This window comes from Hydra vulgaris, chromosome 09 (assembly GCF_038396675.1).
Source record: "Hydra vulgaris chromosome 09, alternate assembly HydraT2T_AEP".
NCBI lineage: Eukaryota > Metazoa > Cnidaria > Hydrozoa > Anthoathecata > Hydridae > Hydra > Hydra vulgaris.
Window position 1 is genome coordinate 41,723,274 of NC_088928.1, and position 11,146 is coordinate 41,734,419.

The 11,146-nt window shown below is 27.9% G+C and overlaps 2 protein-coding genes across 2 annotated transcripts in view; both read left to right on the plus strand.

Moving 5' to 3' along the window:
* The first annotated feature begins 944 nt into the window (after positions 1-944).
* On the plus strand, positions 945-3,221 carry LOC136085102 (uncharacterized). Its single transcript, XM_065806424.1, has 2 exons — positions 945-1,581; positions 1,660-3,221. The coding sequence occupies exon 1, from the start codon at positions 1,175-1,177 to the stop codon at positions 1,571-1,573; it is 399 nt and encodes a 132-aa protein (XP_065662496.1). The 5' UTR covers positions 945-1,174; the 3' UTR covers positions 1,574-1,581; positions 1,660-3,221.
* A 4,459-nt stretch (positions 3,222-7,680) lies between these two features.
* LOC136084796 (uncharacterized) overlaps positions 7,681-11,146 on the plus strand; it is a 74,669-nt gene continuing 71,203 nt past the window's right edge. Inside the window, exons 1-2 of the mRNA XM_065805750.1 lie at positions 7,681-7,888; positions 8,863-10,313. The gene's annotated coding sequence lies outside the window, so the exon portion shown is untranslated. The remainder of the gene's footprint in view (positions 7,889-8,862; positions 10,314-11,146) is intronic.

Consider the following 11,146-nt stretch of genomic DNA (forward strand, 5'->3'; position numbering starts at 1 on the left):
ATGATAAAAATAATGAAGAAAATATAAAAAAAAAAAGATATTTTTAAATATCATGGTGAGACAAAAAAATAAGAAACGAACTGAATAATAGCAACAAACATAAAAAGCAACAATAATAAAAACAATTAGTAACAAGACCACAAAATAAATGCACGTCAACATAAACAATACGCAAGTGTAAACTTCAATATAAACGATGCACAAAATTACACAACAGTATAAACAAAACATAGAAATACACGACAATATAAAAAATACAAAAAAACACACGACATTATAAACAATACACAAAAATACTCGACAGTATAAACAATCCATACAACATAAATTAATAAAATTAATAAAATGTTATTTTTGTATCTTTTAATAATTTAAAGCTTTTTATTTTCGAATTTTTCACGAACAGTTTTATTATTTTAACTTCGCGTTTAGTTCTTCTGTTTATTTAATGTTTTTTTTCAGTTTTAAATCTTTGATATTTTAATTGCTTTCACTTTATTTATTTTATTTTATTTTTTAAATCTTCTATTCTGAAAAAATTTTTATTTGTTTTTCTTTAGCTTTTTTATCTATTTTTCATCTTTTCACTGTTAAAAAAATGCTTCCTCCATTTGCGATGTCATTGCAAAGTGTCGATTGTGGGATCGCCTGGAGAATAACGAAGTGTAAAAATCAAATTTCGCGTAACAACTCTAAGTAGCTTATGTTTAATGTTGTTTTTATTAATTTAAACTTTTAAAATTTGTTAATGGATTTAAAGACAGAGTGTTTTGAAGATGACTGCGGAAATTTAGTAAAGATTTTAATTAATGAGTTTTCTGCGAAAGGTCTAAAACTTGTTTTTCTAAATGGAACCTCAGTGACCTTCGATATTTTTTTAAAATTGTCGAAGAGCTATCATGGTTTTAGTAATTTAAATAAAGAAAAAGTATTAGAATAAGTTATTTACGTTTGGAATAGCATAGTGTCAAGTTGTAATCTCTCTTCAAATATTGATTTTGCAGGTAAAAGTAATTTTCCTACACCAAAAGTACCAATCATACCATCATTGAAAAAACCTCCAAAATTTGAAGAATGGACTATATTAAAGCTTCAAGAGTATTTAAGTGATCATGGTATCAATAGGAGTGGTAATAAGCAAACTCTTCTGAACCACGCCTTAGGTGTATTTAATATGAATCTTCCTATCACTTTTACTGACGCTATAGAAGAACTTAATGAAATTCAACGAGATGTTTTAGAAAAACTTTTTATTGAAAAAGTGCAAATACCTCATCCTTTGAATTTCAAAAATGGTTGGACTGAAGCACCTGCAAATTTTCCAGACACATTATTGCAACAAACCAATGATTATCTTTACAATAATAATTCAGGCAAAGCATTTAAAGGAGGAATAAGTCTTTTTAACTCAGGTCATTTATCCCATGTAATGTCACATGCAATAAATGATACATGCAGATACTGTTTTATAGGTCTTTGTTTGCCAGAGCAAAAACTAACCAACACACTATATGATGTTTGGGTTGTTATACATAGAGGTTCAGGTGATGTTATAACTGGAGATTGCTCCTGACCAGCTGGGTATATAATATTTTCAAAATTTTATTTGAAATTATCATTTAGGATTTAAAAAATAAATGGATGTGTGTATACTTTTAGAACATCTGGTATATGCAAGCATGTTGGTGCCCTGTTATGGTACATTGAAAAGGAAGTAAGTTTAGATAATAACTTTTCCTGTACTTCTAAGAAACAGCAATGGAGTGTTCCGTCTAAAAAACAAAGTCGACTGCATGCCCCTGCCACATTAGTTAAAATAGAGTTTAAAAAATCAAAAAAAGAAGAAAACGTAAGTAATAAATTCAAGAGGCAAAAGGTAACTGATAATTCTCTTAATAAAAGTGAGATTCACTTATATATAGATTCACTTGCTGAAATCACGAATGATAACTGTGGGTTAGTTACACTAATGCGTAAAAAAAGTATGCAATTTAATATCTGCAATGTGCAAGAAGAAGTTGAAATTTCAACATCTTTATTAATTGATTTTCCAAAAACAACTGCAGAAGTGATTAAAACAGTTGGTCCATGCACTTTTGATATATTAATGAAGAACTTAAAAATAACAAAAGAGCAGCAATCTTTACTTATGGAAAAAACAATCAATCAAAATTCATGTGAGTTATGGTTTCAACATAGAAAAGAATTACTGCCTCAAACTTTAAATCTGCTGTCAATAAAGTTAATGGCAATAGTATTATTATCAATCGTGACAAATTAAAATCACTTCTAAGCAAAATATGTGGGTACTGCCCAATAATTCAGTCAAAAGCTACAAATTGGGGTGTTAGTAATGAGCCAACATTACTAACACCCCGAAAAATTTATATAAAAATTAACAGATAACTTCATAAAACATTTAAGGTTAAAATGGCTGGCTTTTACACAAGCTTATTGTGGCCCTTTTTAGGAGCAAGTCCTGATGGTTTGGTCTCTTGTAAATGCCATTAACCTGGATTACTGGAAATAAAGTGCCCATGGACACATAGAGGACTTACTATAAATGAATTTGTCTCACAAAAAGGTGCCTACTTGGAGGTTTATCAGGATAAGTTTTGCCTAAAAAAAGACCATGCTTTTTATTACCAAGTGCAACTGCAAATGTATGTAACAGAGTTTAAATAATGTGATTTCTTTGTGTACACATCTAAAGACCATTTCTATGAGTGTGTTTCTATGAGTGTGTTTCTGTGAGCGTGTTTCTGTGAGCGTGTTTCTGTGAGCGTGTTTCTGTGAGCGTGTTTCCATGAGCGTGTTTCTGTGAGCGTGTTTCTGTGAGCGTGTTTCTATGAGCGTGTTTCTGTGAGCGTGTTTCTGTGAGCGTGTTTCTATGAGCGTGTTTCTGTGAGCGTGTTTGTATAAATGACTCTTTTATGAAAAAAGCAATTTCAAACGCAAAGATTGTTTATGAACAAATAATAATGCCTAAGATATGTTTTCGAAATTCGTATCATTTTATAGTAATAGAAGATATTGAAAAAGTACTGAATGACTTGTTAAACAAGGTATGCAAACCATACAATAAAAATGTTGAAACATTTGATGAAAAAATTGCAAGAACTAATGATGAAATTGATTTTATTATTGAAAATTGTGTTTGACTGATTTTTAATTTACTCTTGTATGCATTTTTTAATATTAAAATTTTTATATCTTTGGGGTATTTTTAATTATTTTTATTCAAAAGATATCTTGAAATGCTGAAGCATAAACTTTTATTTACTTTTAGTCTAATTATCTTTAATGCTTGTTTAATAAAATAACTTCACTACACTTGGGAGAGCTAAGAGTAATAGTCATGCATTATGAAAAAATGCATAATGCAACTTATCTATAAAAAACGTAATGTTAGACGAAGTTAGGTGGAGTGTGTTACAAGGTACACATGTTCACTCTAATTCTGCAATAATTTTGTTTTTTTTAGGAATTCGTTTATAAGTTTTATATAAACCGGTTTATCTATGTAATGTATTGGTCAAATATATTTCAAATAGGGCCTAATAACTGTAATCCTTTGCCCTTTTACATATACATGCGATATTAAATTTCTAAATTTAAATAAATTAAAATTCTAATTAAGAGAAAATATTAATTAGTCAGCGATTGTGGCTAAAGGAGGACACTTGTTTTTTTGCAAAATTATTTAATACAAAGTATAGACAAATTTAAGATTTTTATGTTTTAAACCGCCTCCTCTCTCAGATTAAAACCAGCGCGGCAATCCTTAAGAGGCATTAAAAATTGTGGCGCTACCTCGCCTAATACGGGTCTATTAAAGTTAAGCTGAGGCTTGTTTTTCTCTCTTTTTTTTTGTGTGTGGCACATTTACGCTTTTGAGAAGACATAACTTTGACTCTACTTTTTTACTCAAAATTAGTGATTAAATGACTCTTGTTTTGTCAGATTTAAACTAAGTTTATTTTCAGAAATGTTATTATTTATTTGTAAGAATTTATTCAAACCAAACTAATCTACTTAATCTAAATTATTTATTTATTCCTGTAGAAAAACTAAAAAAAAGGTTTAGATTATAAACTTCTTTAGATGGCTGGCGCGAGTAGGTGTGAAGTGGGGGAATCTAAACAAAGCTTCCCTCAATCGGCATTTGCCGATTGAGGGTACAAAAATGTCAAACGGTAAAAAAATTTATTGAGCCTTTGCAAAAATTCTGTCTTTGTGTTTACGTGACAGAATGAACTAAGCCACGTGTAACTTGTAAGCTACATGTGCTTTTTAATTTGATTAGTAGTATTTAAATTTTAAATAAATATTCTGTTGCACACATTTCAGGACGTTTGAATTATCTTGTTTAATATCCACTTTTTAAAAAAAACGTCGTGATTTATATGAACATTTTGATTATTTTCGGAACCGATTCATTTTTGTAAAATTATTGCTTTCTTAAAGATAATAATTTTAATATAATATATTATATCTTTTTTTTAATAAATAAAAAATCAGTTTGTTATATTAAAATATTATCTGTTTTAGCCTAAACTGAATCAAGATTTGAACAATTTATTTTGTACCAATTCCACTACTTTTTTGATTTCTCAATCAGTATTTTGAAATACACAAAATATTTACTTTTCTAACCAAAATCAAGAAATACACAAAATATTTACTTTTATAAGATATTTGAAAAAACATAAATATATTAAAATACACAATCAAACTTGTCCCATGAGTTACTTAAACTAATAAAATGGTAGTTTATAATGGTACCAATGGAGGAGCTAAATTAGTTAAGGCCGCACAAATTGTCAAAATATCGTCAAGCTGGTTTTTTCTTTTTAAAGGAAAAACAGATTGCAATATATGAAATTTTTTTATACGAGAAATTGCTCTTTCAACATGAATGCGTGCCTTTGCAATATTTGAAGTTTTTGTGGTATTTCTTATAGAGAACTTTTTTTTATCTCATAAAAAAGGCAGAATAACAAGCTGTGACCCTTTTCCAACAAACAAATCACTAATATTAAATCCTTTGTCCGCCATTAAAGAATCTCCCGATACAATTTTATCTAAAATTCCGCATCTCTCTGTAATAAATCAATCTGATGCATTACCTCCATATGCCTTTGAGATAAAGGATACAGTACCAATTGTAGTGACACAAAGTAAAACTTTCCAGGTATTCTTGGATTTGTATGTTAAATAAGTTTGAGCTTGAGCTTTGGCTAAACTTGGTATTTCTAATTCTCCTTCAGTACAGTCTATTATGCCAATTACATTAGGAAACTTCTCAAAGCATTTTGGAAAGGCATTTTTATTTTCTTCTTTGGTTGGCCAATGTATAAAATCTTTATGTAGTAAAGACGTAAAAGGTATCCAAGTATCTAAAATATTTGACACTAGAGATTGTCATATTTTAAATCTAAATGCTAAGTCATCGTCTGTAAGTCGTAATCTTAATTTGACAAGCACTAAAAACATAGCAGTTTTTGTGTCTACTTTACTTTTAATTCTGTTTTTGAGTTGTTTTTTGATTGTAATAATTCAACTTTTTAGCTTCGCCATCAATGCGTTTATGAAGCCATTCAAACAGTTTTGCATTTTGTAATCCAGTATAGATACGAGCACATTTATCACTATGACTAATATCACCAAAATTAAAAGACATTTTTGTTTCTGAGAATGCTTTAATTCTGAAATTTGCTTTTTTTGTGCATCTATAATCATTTTTAGGTCCATTTTTTTTTCTCTAAAGAATTACATCGACTACACTATTTACACATATATTGGTAGGTATACTATCATCATAACTGTGATCGCCTTTGAAGGGAGTGGAGATGATATCTTCTTCAAGCACCTCAAACCTATCACAAACAACAAATTTTACTTTTTTGTAGGCATTCTCAAAAAACATATTTCTATTTTTTGGAACTTTACATTTCAAAGGTTTTTTGCCAATATACCCTTTAAGAAATAATGTTGGTATTGGAGAAACATCTGAACAATATCTTGCAGCAAAGTGGTTTGAACAAACCTTTGTACTCATAGTCATTTTAAAACTACCTGTTTAACATTTTTCCCATAACTTCATATCTTGAAATGTTCGAGGAGTATGCCATCAAAAAATCCCAACATGGTCTTTTTTCAAAACCCTAAATAAATAAAAAAATCTCTACAAATATTAACAACAACAATAATATTACTTGTTATATTAATAATGATAGTAATAGTATTTATAGTTTTAAAGGTACAGCATGGATTAAGCGTAAGAAAAAAAAAATGCATATATAAAAAACTGTTGCATGTGCAGAATATATCTACTTATCTGTATAAATTTATATATATATATATATATATATATATATATATATATATATATATATATATATATATATATATATATATATATATACAGATAGATAGATATTTATTAGAAACTTTAAATACATGTTCTAAAGGACAAGAAGGCCCATACAAAGATGGACCATAATAAATTTAAAAAAATGCCCCACTACAAAACCAATAACAAAATTATAAAATTACAAATATTATATGGAAACAAAAATATAAAGAAACAAATAGTTGTTCTGTTTAGAATAAATATTTGTTTAAGTCAAAAGAGTGAATCTTATTTTCAAATGATAAAATATTTTTTACATTCACAGCATCATTACTTTTCGGGTTTGTTTCGACTGTTGACGCAACCAATTACAGCACAGTGATCGTTTCGACCCATCTTATAATTGTATTAAACAAATCTGCAATTAACATGAACCATAGAACTATAGATAGTAATCTCATTAAATGAATAAATATTTGATGATTATTTTTAAATTCCCCAGGCAAAACCTTTGCGCAAACAGGCAAACCCTTTGCGCGCTAAGCGATTTTAAAGCTATCTAATATTGTTTATTGATAAAGGTTGCACAATAATATACATCCCATGCAATATTAATTATTAATTAAAATTGCTTTAAAATCTAAAGCACTTATAATTGGTATTTAGTTGTGAATATGACACGGTTTGTTAACGGTATATCCAAATATATACGATATATCAGACATTTCATTCGGAGTCACGTAACAAAAAAACCGTATTAATTCAATATTTTAAACATTTTAAAGATTGCTGTCTTTTCAACCTGCTTACAAAAAGCAGGTTGTATTTATTCAATGCCATTAAGTCAATAGTATTGACAGAATACAACGTGGTCGCAAAATACATTTTTACGTGGGTCAAAATCTGAAGAAAGTAAAAAATTAAAACAAGTTTTACGGTTGAATAAAAATTGGTGAAAAATAGTGAAAAAAAAGTAATGAAAAAAAAAATTTGAATAAAAATATAAAATGAAATTTTTTACTGGGTAATAAAAATATATTATTAATAAAAAACAGAGAAGTAAAAACCTCATACTATTCCGGACTTAAAAGAAGTAAAAAAATTTTTATACATTTTGAAAAGAAGAGTTTATAACAAATAATTAAATATATGTCAATTAGGATCAAAAAATATTTTTGTTACAAGATTTTTGCTCGAAGTCGGTGTTAGTTCTGCAATTCTTTACTTCAATGACAGTAAATACGATCTTAACAGAGTTTTTAATTTCCTTAATGTAAAATTCGACTTAAGAAGTTTATTGGCGTTTCATCAAAAAGATACAAATCGTTTGAAAATTATTTTTAAAAAAGATGACGTCAAAGTTAAAAAAAGAATATCATGCTTATTATACTTAGCATTGCTTTCACAGCTTAAGCATTACGATAACTTCAAAAATCGTGTTGCAAGTGCAGTTATTAAAGCTTTATTCTAACGTGATTTTGACAATTTTCAGCTTTTTTATATAAGATCGACATATTTAGCGATAATTACGTTGTAAGATATATATTAACTAATTTGAATCAAATGATGGTTTTTAAATTTTTGTTACAAATCTGAATTTTGTTGTTGTTGTTGTTGTTGTTGTTGTTGTTGTTGTTGTTGTTGTTGTTGTTGTTGTTGTTGTTGTTGTTGTTGTTGTCATCCTCCTTAAATTCCTAATTTTAATCATTTTGTATAGTAAAAATAATTGAAAAATACTGCATCTATAAAAAATTAACAAATTTAGTTAATTTGATAACAGCTTGAATTATATTTTTTTCCAATAATAACAACTTTTACGAAAGTTAAATTTTTTTTTTTGAAATTTAATTTTTTGCAATCGAATTTTTAGCTTGTGTTCATATGAAGCGTTTTTACCCCGCCTTAGAGGGAACCCGGTGATTCATAGGCGAGACCTCGCTAAGGCAGGATAATAATTTTACATACAAACGCAATATTAAAATTGTATGAGTTTTAAAGGAGAGGCTAGGTCTCAGTGGTTTTTTTTATCCCTGTTAAGCGGGATGATTTTTATCCGTATGCACAGACTTAAAGTGCGTTTATCATTTTCAATTCTGTAGCAAAAAATTTTACTATCAATAAAAAATTTTTTGTTAAAACTTGGATTAATGGAAAAAGTTTAATTCAAACTGACATCGAAATAAATTATTTTGATTAATTTTTAATAACATTAAAAGATGTTGTGTTTTTTAAATATTCTTATATATAATGACTAAAATTAATAATTTAATGTTATGGTCCAAAAATTAAAGTTTTGGCGTGACGTAAGGGCAACAAAATATCAAACATTGATCAAAACCTGACAATTTAATTATTTGTCATAATCTTTTTTTGTTGTTGACTTTTTTGCTTAAATTTTTAATTTTTAACTTTTGTTTGGAAATAAAAATTACTAATTTATTTAATAGTCCTAAAAAAACAACTGCTCTGACAAAATTATAATTTTTTTGTCAAAAAATATTTTTTAGATAATAATTAGGTCAATAAATATGGAGCCGATAAAGCTCATCAAACAAATATCTTTCAAATCGAGAAATATATTTTTTAAATCCGGAAATGTATATTTTAAATCCAGAAATATATTTTAAATCCAGAAATATAATTCAAATCCAGAAATGTATATTTTAAATCGCAAAATATATTTTAAATCCAGAAATGTAATTTAAATCGCAAAATATATTTTAAATCCAGAAGCGTCATACTGTGCCTCATGTGGGGCTAATCGTAATCTTATGAACAATTTCTGTACATTCTGTGGAAATAAGAAAAAGAATAAAGAAGAAGTGGAAGTATATAATGGCATAAATAAAAAACTTGCTCTTAGCGAATTTCAAAAATATAAATCTGTCGAGAGGACATCTAGATTTAAAAGAAAATCTTTCGCAACAATAATTTCCAATGACTCTCTAAAAAAAAACTTTCTATTGAGAATGTTACGATAAATGTTGGTATTATGAAAGAAAATGGTAAAAATAAAATTAACATTATCGGAGAAAGTAAATTGCCTATATATATATATATATCCCAAGGCAAGGTAATGCAAAGACGATTTTTAAAATCGCTTGGAGAAAACATGCAGATCATAACCAATTTTTCAAATATAGCGATAACTGGATGTTACAATATGCTGATAAAAAAAAAGAAGCTGAGTATGTTCCCGGCAATAACTCCTTATTTACAGTTGAAAAGTATAAAGAAAGTTTAAACAAACCATTTTCAAAGATAGACTTATATTTATGTAAGCAAAGTATTTTAAATCAAGAAAATAAAGAAATTAACGATTTAAATAATGACATCTCTATTTCGGATTTAAATAACTTCTGTTTTCAATTTTACAATGACGATTTCAATAATAACACTTTGTTAAATTATTATCTTGAAGATGAAAATTTTCCAGAAAAAGTATCTATTGAAAACAATCAGTCATTTTCTTATTTTGGTGTTGTTGACAGTAAATCTGAAAAAACTCTTAAAGATATTTCTTTACAACAAACAGCCAGTCAATCAAGTTTAGGGGTCAGGTGTGGCCTTTGTCCTGTATGTAATCAAAGGTTTCCTTTTTCAGTACTTGAACAACATGCAGATAACTGTTTAAAAAACAAAAAAAAGCAAATGGTATATTTGATTGATTCTGATGACTCAATTGACTTAAGTAATAGTTGTAAAAAAGAACAAGATTTTGATAAACCTCATAGTATAAAAGATCTTAAAAAAAAGATTCCAGTGTTTAAAAAACAGCTCAGTGATATTCAAGAAGTCGATGTCAGGATATATATTCGTCGGCAATTTGAATTTGAAGACTTCTACAAGTTTTTTATTAAAAGTTAGACCAAGAATAAAATCAATCAATTGTACAAGTTTTCATTTGTTGGAGAACTTGCAATCAATACAGGTGGAGTGTCAAGAGAATTTTATTCAGGTTAGATTTATATGCAGTTTTATTAATAAGGTCAAAATATTATGAGGCTAAGGTCAAATTTTACTTGGCAAACAACCAGGCCAATGCGTTGCCTGGCCAAGGAGTTGTGTTAAAAGTTAAGGATTAACAACTCTGTTTTTATGTATCAATAGTGTTGCCACTTTGTTTATTTTAATAAAAATTTTGAAAACAATCTTAACAAATAACTAGCACTTCTAAAAAGAAATCCTTTTTTTTTTCTTTCCATTTATTATCATGGCTATGACTAATAACTATGAATCCCTTTTTTTAAATTTATATGAAACAAATCTCTTTTCTTCAGAAGAAAACCTAGACCCTGAAAATAATTTTTATCGCAGTATTTTATCCGATTGTTTTTATCATTTTCCGAACCAACTAGAAGGGTTTCTTTTTAAGAATGCTCGCGAAAAAAGTAATAAGCAATTGTAATTCTCCACCTTAATATAAGACCCAGTGGGCACAATGACGTTGAAATAACGTTGAAACAACGTCGCAAACCGACGAAATGCAATGTTGAAACAACGTTGAAATTTGGTGGAATTGGAAACAAAATCCGACGTTGAAAACCACGATGTTGAAACAACGTCGATGAAAACGTTGTTTCAACGTTGCTATAACGTCTTATCGACTTCATATCATCCATATTTCAACTTCGATAAACTGAAAATTAAAAGTTCAACGTTGAAATTACGTTGTTTTAGCGTCTTATCGACAATATATCAACCATATATGGTTGATATATTGTCGATAAGACGTTAGAACAACGTTCAAACAACCTAATTTCAACATTAAATTTTGGTCATTTGATAAAA

Excerpts from the sequence above, each read along its gene's own strand:
- LOC136085102 (XM_065806424.1), top strand. The coding sequence starts at position 1,175 with ATGAATCTTCCTATCACTTTTACTGACGCTATAGAAGAACTTAATGAA.